General features: G+C 35.7%; 1 protein-coding gene across 8 annotated transcripts; it reads left to right on the forward strand.

Moving 5' to 3' along the window:
* The first annotated feature begins 1,619 nt into the window (after positions 1-1,619).
* On the forward strand, positions 1,620-19,625 carry LOC113690844 (protein ENHANCED DOWNY MILDEW 2). 8 transcript variants are annotated; one of them, XR_011815022.1, is made up of 21 exons: positions 1,622-1,777; positions 2,749-2,778; positions 3,072-3,484; positions 3,567-3,663; positions 5,061-5,114; positions 5,201-5,346; positions 5,848-5,944; positions 6,063-6,161; positions 7,824-8,071; positions 8,188-8,277; positions 8,359-8,850; positions 8,994-9,138; positions 9,232-9,333; positions 11,593-11,685; positions 14,077-14,118; positions 15,276-15,386; positions 16,972-17,141; positions 18,359-18,430; positions 18,516-18,634; positions 18,745-18,808; positions 18,925-19,625. XR_011815022.1 is itself a non-coding variant. In XM_072050637.1 (20 exons), exons 2-20 carry the CDS (start codon positions 2,776-2,778, stop codon positions 19,348-19,350), a joined length of 2,913 nt encoding a protein of 970 aa, XP_071906738.1. In that variant the 5' UTR covers positions 1,651-1,777; positions 2,749-2,775; the 3' UTR covers positions 19,351-19,625. The 8 variants fall into 8 exon arrangements, 7 of the variants coding, with proteins under 7 accessions (XP_027064723.2, XP_027064726.2, XP_071906738.1 ...); XM_072050637.1 differs by lacking the exon at positions 16,972-17,141 and having other exon boundaries at positions 1,651-1,777; XM_027208921.2 differs by lacking the exon at positions 16,972-17,141 and having other exon boundaries at positions 1,651-1,777; positions 11,596-11,685.
* The last annotated feature ends 1,825 nt before the right edge of the window (positions 19,626-21,450 follow it).

The raw sequence follows: 21,450 nt of genomic DNA on the forward strand, positions 1-21,450 counted from the left end.
ACCTTGGCCCACGCAATGACCCAGTCCAAGTCCGCAATGACCCAGTCCGAGTCCCATTGGCCCACGCAATGATCCTTGGACAAACGTGCTACGTGTCTCGAAACAAGTTGATCGAGGAACGTATCACTGAATGTATATGTATATTTGCATGTTCCTATCCACAAATATCATGCTCTGTGCTCATTTTGGCTTGTTGAGATGAACATATGACTACATAATTTTCTTCTCTTGTACAACCATTTTGCTTCTGTTTATACATATTCCTAACTTTCAAAATTTAGGAGAATGGAGGTCGAGGAAAAAGTCAATCAAACTATTTCGGTGGTGCATTTTACATGACAGTAAATTCATTCTTTCCTTGAATTCCCTATGCATTACTTTCTGGTCCAATGATAAGTTAATAGAAGACTCCTGTGGTTTGAGGCTGTAATTAATATGTTTCTCGGGTGTCTGGCAAATATTTCATTTGCTATTCGTTTCCTTTCTTTTACTACCTGATCAGTGTGCTGAAATTATACCATGCATAGTTTAGAAAGGGGACCATTTTGTCCATGTCTTCTACGGTCCATTGTGTTATAACATACATGGATATCTTTATGCAATTTGGTTTCTTGTTTCATTACATGTTGGCTAGTTTTTTGCTTTTTTTTTTGCATTAAGGACTTGAGTTTAGGTGAAGTTTAAAGAGAGAACATGAGTGTCGTGCTGTGTACTGCATAATTTCATTAGGGAGATGCAGTCATATGACGTCTATTTGACGGATGAAACTAATATGGCTGACGGAGGTACCGAGGGAGCTCAAATGCCATAATTCCACGTCACTCTAGAAGCACTCCATGATTAGAAAAAATTACGAAATGCAATGGCTGATCACATGTACTTTCACCGAAACGAGTAGTATATGGTTGCCACGTCTAATTTGCACGCTGATTACTTGATTTCCACGTAGCTCAAACTAGTTTTTTGTATAATATGACTCTTTTTAAATATTTCTATGAATATTTGGTTATGTACCAAAACAAATCTTCTGGTCATATACTTGTTTACCAGATTCCTTGCCACTTGTATGAATGTAATAGATTTTTAGCTGGTCTCCAAATTATTGTGGCATAACAGATTAATTGCATACTTTTTTGAGATTCCATATTTCTGTGAAATATAAGAAAATCTACATGTTTACCTAAATGTATCAACTAGTTGGAAAAAGTCAAAATAATTTTGTTAGAGTAATATGGAGCAAAATTTTTTGCTACAGTAAAAAAAAAATATGGAAGTTATTAAAAAAAAGTTTATATATTTTTTTTGCTACAACAAAATTTTTTAAAAATGCTACAATAAAAAAAGCTTATGTATTTTTTTTGCTATAGTAAAGTTTTTAAAAAACTTATACAGTAAGTTTTTCTATAATTTTTACAGTGATCCATAATAAAGTTTTAGACGAACTTCCAAAAAATTCCGGGTCCAAAATTCCAGGTCCAAGTTCCAAAGAAGGCCAGGAAATTATTTAAAATCTCAGGAGAGATTTCCGAAATTATCCTTGGGTTTATGTAAGGATTGGGGACCTGCAGCTGCAGGGCCAACCGCCCAGTGCAATGGACGGCTGGCCCAATCTCCTACCGTCCATTGCACCCAAAAATGATTTCACCGCTTCGTTTCTCAACTCATTTCTCTCTCTCTCTCTCACAACAGTCGCATTGTCCTTTCCTCTGACAAAGCGTGACAGAAACAGACAAAAAGCTTGAGGGATCGTCCCTTCCATCTTCATTCCGAGCTAGTGGTAACCCCCATTTTCTCTCTTACCCATAGTTTCGTCGTCTGGGCTCTGCTTATTTTGTTCTTTTCTTTGCTCAATTCTTCTCTCCCGCTGAATCACGCTTTCTTGTATAAGTCTTCTTAGCTACTTTCCCCACTAAATCAAGCAAAGTTAGAAGCAATTTGGAATTTTTTGAGAATGTGGTTCTTGTTTATCACTTAAATGATCTAGGATTCTTTTCTTTCCAGTATTCTGTTCCTTTTTCTTTTTCTTTTTCTTTTTGGTTTGGCTGTCTTTTGCTTTTCTGCAGACTGCAGGGCTAGGGTTTGTAAATTTTTGCCTTCTTTGCTATCATAGTTTGAATTTTACTGTGTTTATTATATGGTGACTCCTCATAAAACTTAAGACTAAATGGTTAGTGTCACTTCATAAAACTTAAGACTAAATGGTTAGTGTTACTTAGCTGAAATTTCCCCGAAACCAGGACGCGACAAGAAAAGTTGTGCAGATTTATCAGATATTGTGTTGGCAAATATTCTTTTAATTTAAAGAGCTAGTTATTGAAAGAAAGCAGCTGAGTTAGAGGTGTATAGGGCCAATGTTACTTAGCTGCCAGCGTGTGGACATTATGAGAGAAGAGTTGAAGAATTGTGTTGAGATGTAGTACTTTTTTTTTAAACATTTTTTTGGTTTAGGCTAATAGTTGAATGGAAATCAAATGATTGAGGTTGCAAGTTTGGCATTAAACTGAACAAGTTGTTGTCACGAGTCATACTATAGAAAATTTGTATTTGATGGTTTTTGTGTTCAAAAGTCAGGAGTCTTCAAACATTAGTGCAAATTCCATTAGATGGTGAAATGCTAATCTGCCACTTGCGTAATTGTCTTGTTTGTTTGTTGAACAGATTTTTCATCTTTATTGTAGCAGCCAGGAAAAATGCTTAGCTTTTCAGGATTTATGATCTTTGATTTTTTCCACTTTTTACTGATTTCAGGTACTCATATGCCTCTTTTTGACAACTATGGTGAAGATGCTTTGTCTAACTGCACAGATTTCCTTGGTTTTATGTTGTTTTCCAAGTTGAAATTTTATGATACTTGCATTACTGGTTGCACGAATTTTATAGTTAGTTGTCGTACTAGGATACAATTGACTGGTTGTTGGCCTGATTGCTCTGTTTTGGTGCATATGTGCATGTCTACAAGCCTATATACCCAGATATGCCAACATGTAGATTGTTATGACATTTTTATCTGACCATAGTTTTGTGGTAAATATTGATGGAAGAACATTTAGATATTCTTTTGGTGCATACAGGTCATGGCCTCATCTGATGAAGACGGTGAGATTGTACCAGATTCCGTAACGGAATACTACTTTGTTGATCACATTGGGGAACTGGTTTCCTTTTCCACGCTGCCGCTTCAGTGGAATGATGGAGAGATAACAGAGGAGCTCTGTACGCAGATTTATGTATGTGGGACTTCTGATGATGGTCTTCAGCAAATATATAAGAAAGTCATTGCATGGAAATTTGATATTTCTTATGTCATGCCTGAAGTATATGTGCTTTCTAAGGATAAACTGTGGGTAAAACTTTATCAACCAAGAAAGAGTTATGAAGAGACGATCAAAACAATACTGATTACAATTCACTTTCTCCACTTTGTTAAAAAAAATCCAAGTGGATCTCAAGATGCCCTGTGGAATCAGATACTGAAAACCTTCAGGCATGCGTAATTTTACATTTCCTTTCTAATCTTGTTGGTTAGTGTTGTTTGTTTCTTTTGCTCACTAAATCATGTATTGTAGTACATTTGAGATTCTGCCATCTGAGAATGATCTATTGGGTCACATGCCATTGATCACTGAAGCTGCATTGAGGGATGAAGATCTTGCAAGATCTGAGGTTAGTTATATTATCATTACTCTGAATACACCAGTTTATTGATCCGTCTTATGCATCAACTGGTTTTTACTCATCTTTTCTGACTTCAACCAAGATTAACAATGCTATCTATTCAATTTCAGAACCTGACTCTCATTGTCATTTATCAGATTGTAATAGATTTGCTGCTGTGTTTTTTGCATAACCAGTTTACTTGCATGAGTAATAGGTAAATTACACTTCTAGAATTGACCACTATTATCACTTTGTTGATCAACTGCTTTTATATGTAACTTTGGACCAAAAGTCACAGTGCTTCCTAAATAGCACCAGTTACTAAAACACCTAAATAGTCAAATTGTACTTGACTATCTAGTTGGTAGACAAATAAGCCTTGCCACTATACTTTTTGTTTCCTTTCTATAAGCCCTTTCTATTGGTAAGAAGTTGCACCTTTAAGGAAAGTATTTCAAAAAAAAAAAAATATTGAAAGGAATACATTGTAGCCAAGGTGAATTGCTGGAAAATTATCAGCAGTTATAAGTATTGTAATCACCTGTTGACTCGCTTTCTGCCATGTTGTTCCTTCCCTCAGTATCCAATGCATGTTTTACTTTCGTTTCTTAGACTTGAGTTTTCCATAATGATGTCAATTTTTTGGAGTTTTTAGTAGTGATTGAGTCACAATAGCATTAGGCATATGGACAATAATGTCTTTTGCAAAGATTAAATTAAAGTCAACATCACACCAAATCCTTCCCTTCAGCATTATATGTATTCAGAAAGTGCGATATCTGTTATCTTGATCCTTAACCAAGAAAGCGTTTCTTGGTAACACATCTTACTACCGTTCTATGTACTTACAGTAGATTAATGAAGTAGACTGTCCATTTTGAAATGGAGGTAGTAGTAAACTACATTAGCTGGAAAACCATCGCTGTACCAAAAATACATCTGCCCAATCTACTTTGCTGGCATATTCCTGGTTCTCTGAGTGACGCTTCAGATGGCCTCTCATAATCAGCATTCCTATGCAGTGACATCCTATTGCTGTAATGGGACATCAGAACATGCAATGGTTGTTCTGGATATCAATGACGTAAAATTCTTTCCTAGGATACACCAGAAACCCGAAGATATTGCCACAGAGAACCATTTTAGGATAGTGATACTTTGTTCCTGAATTGCACAAGTTAACATGTAACCCTCATCTTGATGTTTGCCATCTTTTCCCCCCTCCATTTTGAGCTATAAACTGTAATTCCTGACTCATCAAATTCTATATCCAATTGTGTATTGTGATGGTTGTGATTAAGTACTGTCAGATTATTGATACTCAACAAATGTGCAAAGGTATTCTAAGTGTTTCCCAAAATTGTCTGCTTTTTTGCTGCTAACAATTACAATTTTTCTGACAGTATATGGCAACTTTTATTTCCAAGATGCATGATAAGAGAGAAGCTGCCAAGGAGGTCTGTGCTACCTATATCCTCCTTTTCCCTCATTTGGTGCTCATTAGATTTCTCTACACCTTGAACTTACTTGTTTTACGTTGCAGGACACTCAAGCTTTAAAGAATCTCAAGTTTGTTATTGATGATTGTGATGATGATATTGATGTTGAGGATGATGATGGTGATGAAGACAGGAAGCAACTTTTTGATTATGTCTGTGCATACTGTGATGATGGTGGTCAAATTTTGTGGTATGCAAGATTTTCCTAGTCTCTGTCATTTAATCCTATTAGGAGATTGATAATCAAAATGATTCATATTCTGGTTCTTTTCTGCCGGTAATGGAAGGGGAAAGAACAAAGGTGATTCTTGTAGAAATGCGTTGGATACACAATTTAGCAGTTTACTAGTCCTGCAACTTTGTTAAATGGATTTCACCATGATCCTACCCAATCACCCTTTTCCTTTTCCTTGATCAACATGCTAACCTGCCATTGGATTTATTATGATTAAGCATGTCTCTTTCTTCCTTCTAATATTGTACTCACTGTTGGCGGACAGTGTACACTATAAATAATTGGGTAAAACCTTTATGTTTTCATTCACTATGTAATCCACATGTTTTCTCTTCACATGCCTGACATCATACCAGGGTTAATTTAATGTTGTTATTCTTCCCTTTTAGCTTGTATGCTTTTACCAGAGCTGTTTCTGACTTTTTATCATGTCATTTTGCGTTACACACATTGCAGTTGTGAAGGAAGATGCATAAGATCCTTTCATCCTACCAAAGAATCTGGAGCTCATTCATTTTGTGAATCTCTTGGCTATAGTCACAAACAATTAGAAGTAGGAGCACTTTTAAGCTCATAGCCTCATTTTTGTGCTGTTGTAAGTAGTTCCCTGGCACTTGTTTGGAACTAGCTAACTCAGAATTTTTGTGTTGTGAATTCCTTTTTTCCAACAGGCAATTCAGATTTTCCTTTGCAAGAATTGCCAGTATCAGCAGCATCAATGCTTTGCTTGTGGCTCATTGGGTTCTTCCAACAGATCTTCTGGGGCAGAGGTGAGAATCTTACATATGATTACTAGATTACATATGATTACAGCATCACTGGAGGGCTTCTTGATAATGCATTCAAATTTGTTGGAATATTATAGTTGTGGCCTACGTCCATCGAGTTGTAAAGATAGCGTACATGTCTGTAAGTAATCTGGCATTATTGGAGAATAAGTACATGCCTCCAATATGACTACGACATTGTTGGAGAGCACTTGATAATGCATTCAAATTTGTTTGGATATTCTAATTGGGGCCTAAAATGATGCTTTTGCTTGGATGAATAAGCAATCTGTCATGAATTATTCTAACTGCATAAATGCAAACAACCTGCTGCTACATGTTCAGTAACTTTTGGTGGTATCTTATGGTAGTTAATTTCAACTTCCTTAATTAGACTAGCTCGTTTTGTAAAAGCAACAGTTGTCTTATTACACTAGTAGCGCCCTTCTCCAGGGTATATTTGACTCTGATATAGAGTCAATGAGTCAATTGCATCTATTTACCCACTAAATTTTCTAATTTTTCAGCATTTTCTATCCTATGTCTCTCTGGATCACCTAATACAGGCAAACAAAAATCCGCACACCCTATGGTAAAGATGGGGTGGCATGAAAGTGGGTATCACTGGAAGATACAACGCAGGGATTATGAGGAATGGAAACAAGGGTATTGCTGCTGTAAGAAGTGGTTAGAAGTAGGCTAGGAGAGTTAAATAGAAAGGACAGAAGATACTGCAAAGAAAGTGGGGAGTGGAGACATCTGACTGTTGAATGGTTCTAGGAGGAAAGAGGCTGCCTTGGGGGGAGTGGGGACAGCAGTCTGGCTGTTGAATGGTGCTGGGAGGAAGGAGTCTGCCTGGATAAGGGGGATGTGGATGGATCTGCGGGGTGTTTGGGGGTTGTTACTGTGCATTTAGAAGAGGTGGGGGGTGGCAGCGGGTAAAAAGAGGATTGGTTTGTCATGACTGGAGCTTGTAGTTGGCCTGAAGGAGATGGCTACTGGATTTGGGAGGCGAGTGTTGAGGGGATTGTAATAGGCTGCAAGGGTACGGGCTTGGAGGGGAAGGGAATTTGGTAAGGTTGTATTCTCTTGAGGACAAATACATGTAAGACTAAAAATTAGATTGATAGGTTGTATTAAAAAGAAAAATTTTTGAAACATTGTGGAGATAGATTGATGAAATTGAAACATCAGGGGACTAGGCTGCACATCGATGATCCTCTCATCTCCTTAAGTTCTCATCTTCAGTTTGGCGTTTACTCACGACATGATGAGTGCTTGGCGTTTACATTTGCAAGGGATGTATAACAATCACCAAACACGAAGCATTGTTATGTAATAATAGTAATTTGCACTAGATAGAGGGAAGCCCTCAATTCTTGTGTGGCTGGAAAGTCCAGCATCATGATTCAGAAGAATACACAGCTCAGATTTTAGTGTGAAGTTTACAATTTCTATGGTAATGGAAATTGAAAGGTGAACAGATTTGTAGCTCTTGAATATTCTCTTTCCAGAATGAATTCTGTGGTTGACCTGCATTTAGTTTCGGTCCTTATTCTGTTGGATTGTGAATATGTTTATAAATTCTTCTATTTTTTTATCTTCCTTTGACTTGCTGGAGCATTTAGCTTGAAGCCTTTAACGAATTTATCTCATCTTTTCAAGGTCTTCCCTTGTGTTTCTGCAACTTGCGGGCACTTTTATCATCCGAAGTGTGTTTCAAAGCTCCTTCACCCATCTGATGTTACAAAAGCAGAAGAACTTTGCAGTAAAATTGCTGAAGGAGATTCATTTACCTGCCCTGTACATAAATGTTTTGAATGTAAGCAAGTTGAAGATAAAAAGGTCTATGAATTGCAGTTTGCAATTTGCAGACGTTGCCCAAAGGCATACCACCGTAAATGCTTGCCCAGGTTTCCAAATTTAATTTTCCTATTTGAGGTTTCCATTCATGCTGTTTGTGAATTTGCCCAGAAGACTTAAGTTTCAGATAATGGTAACTTTTTCTTTATGGAAATATTCGTGTCAGGACTATAATGTTTGAAAGCGACAAAGAAAGAAGGATTTATCAACGGGCTTGGGAAAATCTTTTGCACAATCGTGTCTTGATTTATTGCATGTAAGTTTCTTTGAACGTACTGCTCGAGTTTTTGCTCATTTAGTGATTCCCTTGTAAACTGCCAAGCACTTCTTTGTCTAGGGACCATAATATAATTCCTGAAATTGGAACTCCAAAAAGAAACCATCTAGTCTTTCCTGATGTTGATACAAAGAAGCCGCAGCATACTTTAGGGTCGCTACCTGCTCCAGTGCAGGTTGTGTCTGGAAGGAGAAGTAAGGTTCTTGGGTTTCTTGAAGAAAAACCTGTAGCAAAAATGAATTATCGATTAAAGGGAATTCATAGTAACTTTAAAGTTGGTAAATTTGTTGAAAATGTTGAGCAAGGAGTTCGCAAACTAGTCCTGGTAGGAAAAGTTGGATCCTCTCCAAACTCTTCCAGGGATAATTGGATGCCCGTCAGGGACAAATACAGGCAATCCATAGCGGATAAAGGTAAGTCACATGTAAAAGATGATCAGTTGAAGTTTAAGAATGTATCGAGTGGCAATATTGACAGCACGCAAACAGCGACATCTGCTACAAACAAGGCACAAAGGATTGAGCCGTCAGGAAATGCAGAAGCAGAAAAGAGGTAATTGTCTTGGTCTTCTTTTTGCCTATTATAGAAGCTGCAATCTTAATGCCTTTCCTTTCTTTCAGCATCAAAAGAGTATTCTATTGCATTATACCTCTTTATGAAATTTATTAGTTTAAGTACAACTTGCCACTTTGCAGAGTACTTGCATTAATGAAAAGGTCCACTGCATCATTTAATGAAGAAGAATTTTTAAAGCAGAAAAAAAACAAAAGCATAGATGTATACTCAAAATCCATGGATGACAAGAGCATGACCATGGGAAAGGTAGAGCGCGCTGTAAAGGTACTGTCTTAGCTTACATCTATTGCTGACAACAATAGTTTAATAAGAAACTGGATTGAAGGCCTTGTTTCCTCAACTGATAATCCTTCTCAGGCTGTTCGCACTGCATTGAAGAAACTAGAAGATGTGGGCACCATAGAGGAAGCAAAAGCAGTCTGTGAACCGGAAATTCTTCATCAGTTAGTCAAATGGAGGGTATGTACTTGAAAATTTAAAGTCTAAATATGTACCAGGGAAGCAATTTTTTATCAGCGGACCCATTTCCTTAAGAAACTTTATACATCACTGAATATAACAAGTTCATTATAATGGCTTACCTTGATGTTTTTACTAGCTTCATTCTAAGCAAAAACTGTAGAAGTGTTTCAGAAGATAATGGATTGAAAATGACAAAATAAACTGGAGGGTGTCTAAAAAAATAAGGAATGATTCCTTGGGATCATGTTTGACGTCAAAGCTCTGTGAGCTGAATATTCTTTTGGTAAAATCACCGTATAACAAGCTCATCATATCCTGTTATAGGCAGGTTGACATTAGATTGGCCACAAATTGGAATGACTTACCTATGAATTAATTAAACTCTAAGATCCTAGACATATACGTAGACCCTTACTTGAACTAAGTTTCTAGTAGTCAAATTGGATGAATGGCCTGATGTATTCTCAGGCTTTATAGTTAAATAATTTAGCCCCCATAGACACTCTAGTGAGGTTTCAGCACTCTGCATCATTCTCCCTTGGTCAAACTTGATCTTGAGCTTTTCAACATGAGATTTAACCACTCTTTTGAGTGATTCTTGTGGTGAATAACAGGGCAGGACAGCTAGCTGATTTGACTTGTCTTCAAATCGAATGAGTAATTGACCTCTAACCTTTCAAAATAGTTGCTGGAATTGCTAAATCAATTTCTGTAGTAACAAAGCATATATGTCCTTTTCAAGTTATCTTAAATGTATTTAAGATCCTCTCCTTCTCAATACTTTACCTACCTGCACTACATTTACTTTGGTACAGAAGGTATCTTAAGTTTGCCACACAATATAGTATTCTTATTTGGGCTTGACAGCTTGGGATCCTTTATTTCTTAACTTAAGATTTGTCCTTTCCAAGAAGAGGGGTGGGGAGAAGGAAGGCGAGAAGAGAGAAAACTACTAGTACATTAAAATATTGTACTACAACAACATATTAGTTTAGCACCCAGTGGAAAGACCTTGTGGCCATGCCACTGTTCACAACTGAAAGACTTATAAATTTGACTTTCCTTTGTGCTAATGCCTTTTTTGTATGGAAATAGGAACTAAACATTTTACTCTAGGAACAAGGCTATAGTTCTTGACAAACCATTATGATCATCATCTGCAACTTTAGCATCTTCCAATTTGCTGTATGCAGAGTTTGAAGGGGGAAATTTCTTTCTGCTTCATTTGGCCATTATTAACATCAGAGCAATTTGTTGATATTTAGATTCATACTTAGTATCCATTGGTTTTTGGGAATTGTAAGTGCTTTATTGAAACATTATGATTTACCAACATAATTGCAAGTAGTTTTGGTCAGGAAAACTACATCATGTTTGTCCCTCTTGACCTATTCTCAAACATTTGTTCACGTGCTGACAAGTTGATTTGGAACATTATCAGGTGAACCATTGGGAACATTAACAGTGTCAAAGCTTTTATTCAGGCAGTTCATAAGCCATTGATGGAACACAATATGCAAAGAGTCCGTTAGCCAATGACTGCAGCTTCAATTCTGCACAATTAGGTTGCTTGAGTTTACAGACTACACTGACAAATGAGTCATCTCAGAAGGACTCCTAGGCTCTTAATCCATTTTAAGGCTGTGATTCTGCTTTTTTGTTTGCTCTACATAATTGATAAGATATTGCCGTCCTTCAAAAAATTTCCTTGTGCCCCTGGATGTTGTAATTTTATCCTACACATGTGGGATAACACGTTCTAGTGGGACTAGTCATCCCTTGTGAGAGATTCCATCAGAAAAGGGATAATACTGGATTAATCAAGCCGTCGATTGTTGCCTGCAAAGTAAACAAACAGTAACAGAAAGTTGAGCTGAAGACGGCACTTTTTTATTGCTGAAAACAATTAAGTGAAAATCATAGAGCAAAGGGTTGAGAATGTTTGAGTGCTTATGTTGGAACTTATATGCTTTTGTTCATGTTTTATGGGTAAATATATGAGATTGAGATGGTAAATAATTTCACATGCCAGTCATAATTTTCCAGTTGTAGAAGTCACATTGTAATTTTCAAATATTGGTATACTCAACTACATACCATTCAGGTTGAGTGACATGTTTGAGTGATGCTATACTCCTATAAGATTATGAGAAACTCTTCAATATTCCTTCATGATTTGTAATTTCTTGCATAGTTTCACAGTTATTTGACTAAGAGGTAAAAACGCTAAATGCATGTTTTGTTCAAATTATGCAGCAGAAGCTGAAGGTTTCTCTAGCTCCTTTTCTCCATTCTAAGCGCTACACTTCATTTGGTTGTCACTTCACCAAAGTGGATAAGCTGAAGGAGGCAAGATAAATTTTGTTCCTTTGTATTAGGACATCCTTGTTGCTCACTCTTGAAATGCAATGACAATTAGGACGCCTTTCTAACTCTGACTTGAGCTTTTGAACTTCTTTCCTGAATGACAAGTGGATAGGACATAGAAAAGTTAATCAGATGCATGTCTTAGAATTGTGATGTGTGAGAGAAGATTGTTTTATTTGTCTGATTATTGCTCTGATTATTGCATGTACTCGTTCATATTCTGTACTTGTAATCAGAAACTTCACACTTATGAAAACTATGAAAATGAGAAGAAAACTATAAAATGAGAAAACTAGCCGAAAACTATAAAAATGAGAAGAAAGTATAAGTTTACTAGCCGAATTTAGAAATTAAAAAGGCCTCAATGTTGTTGGAGAAAAATGTTTGGGCTTTATTATTGTAGTTCTCTTCTTAACTTAGAATATTTTGAAAGACCAATTACACACTGATGAGGTTTGGTCATATTATAAGTTAGACCCTGAAGTTTAGGTAAATCAAATTTATCTCTTAGAAAATAGTTAGAATAGAATTCTCATGGCTGTACTGTTTAATCTCATTTGACATGAAATTGTCAAAACTTGTTGGAAAGTAATCATATTCTCAATTGATTAAGAAAAGGAAGTAATTATGAGATGAAAAGCCAAAAAATTGTAGGAGAAAAAGTCTATCCCCTTCCCCACCAAGCTTCCTCATGTGCCACACATTGCGCAGCTTCATTCATCTTTCCCTTCCTCAATCTTGTTTCCTTTCCCTACCCCAGGATGTGCCATATATCTCTCTCCAACTCCCCACCTCCGATTTTTCTTCCCTTCTACTCCTTGTTCTCCTTGATATACACAGCCATGAAAGCTAGTGCACAGAACACATGATGCACATTCAAAAGATACATTATACATACACCACATCCCCAGAATGTGAAAAAAAGGAAACAAGAAACAAAAGAAATAGAAAAGAGATGAACAGCAATGGACGCAGACCATGTATGAATAATTAATATTATATACAGGCAGAGAACTTTATTGTCCTTGTCTTTTGTGTTGTACGTTTGTACTGTTAGGCAGTTTGCCTTGGAGTGATGATTGTAGGTACTGGTACGTGTTGTCAAAGTGATGGCTTTAATAATTATGGTGGATCTATTTAGATGTGGGATTTGAAATATTGGTGGAAGGAAAAGGTACTTGGGATACTTAAATGTTATGTGAAGAGCAATAATGTCCTTTAAAGGACTGTATGGGCATTTCAGGGAGATTTATTTAAGCATGTTGTTATTGTCATCATTCGTACATGACTAATGTGGACTTAAAATTTTAGGCCTTTAACTGCTTTGGCTATGTCATTCCAAAAGGCCTGTTAGTAGTTTGTCTAAACTTGACCATTTATCTTGTCATTTTGTCTGAATCTAAGGTGAAAATGAATTTAACTCTTTGTGAAAGGATTATGCCAGTACCACTCTTGGAACTCTGGACTTTCAATGCCTAAGCTCAGTGTTTTCATTTTGGCACAATTTTCCAATGGTGTCATTGGGTAGCTTTCTTCATTCACATCGCTGTTCTTGAGATCAACCTGCAAATAGTTAAAGAATTTTTTGCTAATCTCATAACGAAAATTACTGCATATTTCAAAGCAACTTATCATTTTACTTTAAGAACTCAGTTTGATATGATACAGCAAGGGTACTTTTATGGGATACTTGTTGGAAACAGCAACTTTGAAGAAGGGTGAGAGGAAGAACTCATGTTGGCCAAGTTTTGCACCTCTGGATGTTATAATGCCAAAAATATCATTTCCTATAGAGAGAACAAATAACTTGGACTTTTGGATGGTCATCTTACGTTGCTGTTTTATTAATCTTCTCTTACTTATTGGGTATTTGTGTAGTGGAAAGGGTTTCCTTCATCGAGATTTTGGGACAGCAAGCACAGCATGATGTGCTTCTATCCTATCATGTTTTGACTTGGATGTTGCGTTCTAATTGCTGACTTTATTGGATTTCATACTGTTGATTCTTAAGGTTCAGAATAAATAATACTTTTTCCAGATGTTTCATTTACAGCAGCCAAGCTTTTTGGACCTTCTATTATTTGAGATCTTAACTAGAGACCTACGTGTATAATTCATCTTTCTGGAAAAGGAAAACAAAAGCCGCAGTATGATTGTTTATGTGTTTGTGCATACATGAAAGTACTCCACATTTTTTGCATCTTCGTTTGTTTTTGCATTTTAATATTTTCTTACAATTAGCAGTATAATGAACCATTCTTGCTCCCATCAACTTATCAATTTTCTGTTTTTATGGAATAGTTAGCTATATGTGCTCTTTGCTTTTGTTTGAACATAAATACCTGCTGATAAAATGCTCAATTTCTTTTCTAGGTAGTTGACAGGCTCCGGTGGTACGTTGAAGATGGTGATACAGTAAGATCAAACTGATTTCATATTTATCATCTACTTTGATTTTGCGTATATAGTGGGCGGACTGTAGGTAGTGCAGAAATGATTTTACTCCTTTACATGAAAGAATTAGGTAGTTCAGAAATGATTATGTTGTTCCGCATGGCCAAAGTTCTCTGTTTCAGCAATTTTGTCTTTGGTGTAGACTTAATCCTCTGGTTTTATTAAACATAACCTATATCCTAGGCACCATTACTATATAGAACATGCTAAGTTTTATTGCTTTTAGCCATTTGCACTATGGAATGATTGCATTGGAAACAAGAAGCAAAATGTGCATTTGCATGGTCTTCTTAAATGTTGTTTATCTGGGTGATGTATGAAGCATAAATCTGTAGATATCCATTTTCTGTGGAAACATGCCAAAGTCATCTACCATAAAATGTTTAAGAAACTATTGAACTTTTGCCACGCTGGATATCATTTCACCATTTTAGCTTGGCATCATACTCTTTGACATCATGGGCTGCGATTGTGGCAACTGAAAATGAGGTCTTTGATTATTTTTGTCCGTTGATATGTAGAAGATTTATGCATCTGTATAATATAAATGTGCAGAAGCTTTTCATTATAATACATCTGCCTTCACATCTAAAATATCACCATTTTACAAGGCTGCACATTCCTAATCCTCGTGTTGTTTCGATGTGCTTGGCACTCTTCAAGTTTTAAATTTCTGACCATTTACTGAAATTCGCTACATATCCGCACAATACATGAAGTAATATGACCAAGTTTACTTCCTGAATATTATGGGTTAGGAGCAAGAAAGTGCAGCTGTAGTGTAGATTTGTCTGACTGATGGAAGAATTCAGGATGAAAATGGAAGTTTTCAACTATGTGCTTTCTGGTTTTATGAAACGTGTACTTTCTTGAGTTAAATAGTATAGTGAGTTAGATGGTATGTACAACAGGAAGAACTTATTTTGGCTGTCATGGTTTTCTTTGAAATGATTGGTTTAATCTTCATTGAGATTGCCTTGACAATCTGCAATTGGAGAGATTGCCTTGTTAAATTATTAAACTGCTGGGGGAGTCTTTTGTATCCCTGGCATCTGTAGTATTATGGTTGTTAATGTTCTTTTGATTTCATATCTGATTAAATTAACGCCGTTGAGCAGATAGTCGACTTCTGTTGTGGCTCAAATGACTTCAGTTGTTTAATGAAAGAAGCTCTGGACAAATTGGGCAGGAAGTGCTCCTTCAAAAACTATGATATTATACAACCCAAGGTGCAGTTTTCATCATATGTTCTTGGCATTGCTTTCTGAGAAATGTAGCTTGAGGCACTTTTTGCTCACACAATCTAGATGCAAATTCTCGATTTTGCTTCGCATAATGACAGCTTGCCTTAGTTGAAGACTAAGGACCTTTGAATTATGTTCGTGACTGCATCTAGTTTTATTCCTTGTGTTGTTCTGTGTCAAAAACCAAACAAATCTTTATCTATGTTAATTTGATTTTAACATTTGCTTTTGAATTGAGTTAATAAGTAAACTCTTTACCATAAGTATCTTTATTTAGCTTAATCATTATGAGAATAGCTTATTGTGCATTTAATGCTTCATTGATGTCAACCTGCCACGTATTCTAACCCTGTTTATCATGGTTTGCAAAATAAAACAGTTCAAAATCTTCTGCCGAACATTTTCCGAACATTTTCTAAGAGATCTAAAGGAAAATAGCCTCTGGGTAAGTATAATAACTACTGAGTATGGTTCACAAAGTAGGAAATCATAGAAGGTGTAATAGATATTCTTCTGAACCTCGTTTAAAAGAAAATAAAACTAGTTATGACATGAAACAGAAATGAACACAAAAGCTTGCAACTTCTCTTTGGCCAAGAGAACTGGGCCATCTAAAGGTAGTAGTGATCTTGGTGGCCCAAGTTCAAAGTACATACAGGTTCAAAATTGCCTTTCCAAGTTAGATTAATGATTTTTAGCTTTAGCTTCTACTAGCTTGGTCCAGCATTTGTTTAGGATTTTAAAAGATCAAATTATTTCAGACCAAGCAATGTTCAGTAATGGGGGATCTTTGCATATCCATACAGGATAATCTATTACTGCAGTAAGTGCTGCTTAGAGATATATTTGAGCAAGTAGATTTTGCAAAGAAAGTTAGGGTAGGCATACATGTTCTTAGCAAAAAGCCATGGTCGAGCTGTTGTTGATTGGCTTGAAATATTTGAAGAATACTTTCAGGTATGACTTCCAACAGATCGGGTGAAACTAGTTGATATATTAAAAGTTGAGCATTGAATTTCTGAAAGAAGGTTTAGGGAAAAAGGTGAATGACTTGTGTCTTTGGGAGAAACAGAAAGATGCATCTTATTGAAAGTTTCTTTTTCAATTTTTGTTCCAGGACAATTTAAGGTTTATTTGTCTTAGCAGTTAAAATCCCTTGGTTCTTTTTACTCTAGTCCTTGTTCTTGCCATTGTCAAACTTAGAGTTTTCTCGACTGACAAACCCCTGTATTATGATTCATGATTCTTGGTGAAGGATGCTTGTGATCAGTTTATGCTCTAAACTCAGGTAATCACTTCTGAATATGTGCGTGATGGGTAGTTATATGTGATACAAATAGGAGTCACAATGTTGATCTGACAATCTGTCAGATCTGTTACAATCGTCCAAGATTCAATGCATTAGAGATGCAGTTCATTGCTCTTTGGTGTAGAGTAGGTTCAGAGGGATTCAAAAGGTATCCTTTCCATGGGTTGAACAATCACAGAAGATTAACACTTCTTTCAATAAACGTGTCAATTGCTTAAGATGGTGGGTTTTGAATAAGAATGCTTTGTTTATTTTATAAAGGTCAGTGCTAGTGAGGCATGTCTCCTATCAACCAATGTCATTGCTGGGTTTGCTCTTTCTTCTTCGTGCTGCTTGGAAAGCAATATAAATATTTTCTGGAAGGTATTGAATAGAACAAGGTTGTCGGGCAAAATACCAATATTACTGTGCGAGCTGCTTTTAATTCCATGGTAAGTTTGTGTAAACTTTAAAAAAGAAAAGGAAATAAACAAAATTCTGCTTTTCTTTATTTTCCCACACACCGAATATGCTTACAAGGTAGGCATTTATAGGACAACCCTATCACAGTTCTGCCACAACTTAAGGTAATAGAACCATGATTTTAGGGATTACGTAATCAACTCATATCCTATCTTTTATTTTAGTTAATCTATTCAAACTTGATTGATCATAAGCAATAAAATCCCATAATCATGGGAGATAATATCTCTCATAATCATGGGAGATAATCATGGGAGATAATATCTTCGACAGTTTGGATTGTTGCTTCATGTGTCTTGTACATTAGGTTAGATCTGACATATACATCTCCATTTTTTTGTTCAAAGACGGGCATTAGAATCCATGCTGAGGATAAAATCTTTAATTGAAGAAGAATCAGTAGCCAGGATTAGCTTTTGCTTTGTTTTTCTAGTGAGGGATCTTCTTATTTTATGTGCTGTTATAATTTATTGTTCTCCTATGGGATGATACTTATCTTTCTTTCTTTTTTTTTTTATATTGTATCTTGTAATATTGAGATAGGAAAAAGGAAGTGCTGAAAGGGAAAGTTTCTTTTGCTTAGGTTTAGGCATTGAAAAGAAATCATCTTCCATAACTTTAGAAAATGTGGATGGGACACAAGGCTTGTTTCACCGCAAAGACTTAACTTGGTTAACCTGAGTATCATTAATTTTCTCCTTCAGTGCAGCTAGAGCTTTAATATTTGGGGAAAAGAGGTAATGCATGCATCTTCATATAACAACGCTTCCTTTTTCCCTAAGTTTACTGCAAACCTAACAAGAAACTACTGGGGACATGCATAGTCAATTTGCTTCTTAGGCAGACATTAAAAAAAAGTATATTACTGGAAATTCATGATATTCGCATCTCTCCTACAGTCTTTCTAAGGTAGTAGCAACTTAAAGTGAAGAAGCATGTCCTGGCCCAATTGTTTTACGTTCCATGCGTGGATCATTTTTAAGTATATATAAGGCCATAGCCGAAAGTAATAAACCTAAAACTGTTTAGGCTATATCAGTTCATGATCATGTTCAAGGTCATTGCTAATGTTTTGGTTTTCATCCCACATCTTTTGATCTGATAAAGATTGTGTTTATTGCCACTCATGAGCAATGATTTTTAATGTTTAGTTTTCTCCTTTTAATGCGTTGCTACTGTTCTTCAGAATGCTTTCAGTTTTGAGAAAAGGGATTGGATGAGTATTTGTCAAGATGAATTTCCTGCTGGATCAAATCTTGTAAGTTGTGAAATAGGTGGCTTTCTGTGACTTTGTCTATGTTGTAGTGTTATATTTGAAGATCCTCACTATTCATCGTGAACAGATCATGGGGCTGAATCCTCCTTTTGGCGTTCATGCATCTCTGGCTAATATGTTCATTTCTAAAGCTCTGACATTCAGTCCAAAGCTCATGATTCTCATTGTTCCTAAAGAAACTAAAAGGTAAAATTACTTAAAGAAGCTATAAGATAAACTTCGTACTTCAGAAATTCCAGAAAGTATGATTTACCTGCTCATTATTATTGTTATTATTTTCCTTCTGGCAACTACAGACTTGACAGGGGAAAGTTGCCATATGATTTGATTTGGGAAGATGACGAATTACTTTCTGGGAAGGTAAGAAAATTAGCAATTAGCATCTTCTCACTCTCCCCTTCACTGCCTGCCAACCCCCAGATAGTGATCTAATTTGAGGATGAAGTAAATCACTTACTCAAATAATTTTTTATCAGTCCTTTTATCTGCCTGGGTCAGTGGATGTGCTTGCTCAGCAAATGGAGCAGTGGAACGCGGAGACACCACCATTATATTTATGGAGTCGCCCTGATTGGACTGTCAAGCACAAAGCAATAGCTCGAGAGCATGGCCATATTAGCATGGAACTAGATGTTGGCCGTATCAGGGAAATCAATGTTGAACCTTCTGTTTCCAATTATCTAATGGAAGATAAGCATGACTGTTACCATGATTTTTCTAGTGTCATGAAAGGCTACAGTGACATTACCAGTATGCTGGATGATTTGCCTGATGAATTTGATGGGACTCAACCTAATCAGCTCAGGGACACTCGTGCTGAGATGCAGTTTGATCGCCAGCTGGAGAACAGATGTCCTGATGCTGAAGATCATAGTGTCGACATGGATTGGGAAATTGTGTAGGCTCTGTTAAAACTGCTCGCCATGATTAGACAAATGGGTGTTCCAAGTGCAGTTTTCTGCTGTATCCGCGAAAGTTCAAAAGCAATGTTAACAATTACTCAATTCTACTGTCTCCAACTTGAATGAGCTTCAAAGCCTATTAAGGTATTGACAACTTCTGTTTGCCTTGGAATGTTCGGTAACTCGCTACCAAAATTGTACGACTTAAAAAGTATAATCCATTACCTTGGGTAAACTGTTCGTACTGTTCATCTACGATGAATTATCTTGCGTTACTGAATGTGTTCTTTTTGCTGTATTCTAGTTTCGTTTCTTTTTGAACTTGTACAAACAGTTTATGTGCAACCTCAGCGTCATGAACTAAAAGCAGGAACCCAAAATTCAGGAATCAGTGTTCGTACTGTTAGTCTCGTGCGTCATCTTCTCTGAAAGTTTTGTGAGGTCACCCTTTGCCTGTGGAGGGCCCTGATATTGTCGCTTTTTTGTTTCTTTTTTTTTTTCGTGATTATTATTAATGTATAATACATTTTAGTTAGGAGCGTGGTAATTTTTTTTATGGTCTGTTTTTTTTTTATTTTTAAATTGATTTTATTTTAGTGAGAATACGATTTGATAAGGTTAATGATGCATCTATTTTAGCAATTTGAGATTACATTATAGCAATCCAATGAATTATTACTTTGTTGGATTAATGGCTGTAGGGTGATAAACATGTCGTGTTGTGTCACTTTTGTGCTGTGTTATTTTTTTGTTCATATCAAAATCTATATAAACTCATAAATTACACATTTAAATTTTATGTCATGTTCTTATCTAACCTGTTTGTTTGGTAATGTGTCAGTATCGTGTCTTGAACTCGTTTTGGAACATTTAATTTTGGATTAATATTTTATATAGTGACAATATAATAATTTTTTTACACTAGTAGTTATGAATTAACTTTTTAAGTGAAAATTACTAATGAAACACAAAATTTCGAGAACGTAAAGCATAAGCATATAAAAAGGAAACAAAGTGGATTAACAAGAAATAGTCCAAAGCACTAAAATATTAAAATATTATAAAATAACAATCATTTGTAAGCCAACAATCATAGAGCAATTGACAAAAAAAAAAAAAAAAAAATCATAGAGCAAACTAATCTTCATCAGCCAAGAGAATGTAAATTGGTGAATGTCCCAATCTGCCAAGAGAATGTAAATTGATGAATAAAGTATCATACTATGACTGGTTAGTACCCAAGCTTTATCCTTTAGCTGGCAAGTTAGTTTTGAGTCTTTTGAATTGACTTTGAAGCGCTTTTTTTTTTATTTTTTTTAAAGAGATTTTGGCACCAATACTCTCTTATTACTTATTAGCCTTTAGGAGGCAAATAATATTTATCATGAAAAAAGAAACAAAAAAGAGAGAAGTAAACTATTTTTAGTCTTGACATTAAATTGGTAGGAATCCAAAAGAAATTTGGTAATTAAATATAAGACTGAATATATATATATATATATAAATTTGTGAAGCTAACACAAAAGAAATTTTTTGTTAAGTAAAATATGCTCTCAAGCTTCCAGAATCATTATTCTAATGATAATGAAGCTCATAACAAAAGTTCAAAACATTGTTGAAAACTATCAGGCTTGCTTTCTTTTATTTTAAGATAACCTTCTAGTGATAACACCAAAAAAAGTCCAAAATAGTTCATGATCAATATTATTCAAATCAAGACAAAAACAACAAAATAACATAGGCAACAATATTTAATTAGTCTAATTGTCGTTGCAACAAATATTCATTTAGACAAAAGTTTATTCAAACTATAATTAAGCATGAATAACCAAGACAGGCATAAGATGGCATGAAGTTTATGGAATCTTGTGTGGATAAATGGTAGAAATTCCCTAAGCACATATCTCAGTTAGCTCAAAAGCCTGCATTCGAACAATTTCATCAACATTCAATTGCTTACTTAACGGTTAATGCCACGCATTCTTGTATATCTTGCTAAGAATAAGATATTCAAAATGATAATGTACAGTTTTCAATGACTCAAGAAACTCCCAAGCCAACAACTAAGCAGAGACTTAAAAACCGTCAAATTTTCCACAA

The sequence above is a fragment of the Coffea arabica genome, chromosome 5c (assembly GCF_036785885.1).
Source record: "Coffea arabica cultivar ET-39 chromosome 5c, Coffea Arabica ET-39 HiFi, whole genome shotgun sequence".
Taxonomy (NCBI): domain Eukaryota; kingdom Viridiplantae; phylum Streptophyta; class Magnoliopsida; order Gentianales; family Rubiaceae; genus Coffea; species Coffea arabica.

Excerpts from the sequence above, each read along its gene's own strand:
- LOC113690844 (XM_072050637.1), top strand. Across the intron at positions 8,072-8,187 it reads CACCGTAAATGCTTGCCCAG|GACTATAATGTTTGAAAGCG; the intron begins GTTTCCAAATTT and ends TATTCGTGTCAG. Across the intron at positions 8,851-8,993 it reads AATGCAGAAGCAGAAAAGAG|AGTACTTGCATTAATGAAAA; the intron begins GTAATTGTCTTG and ends GCCACTTTGCAG.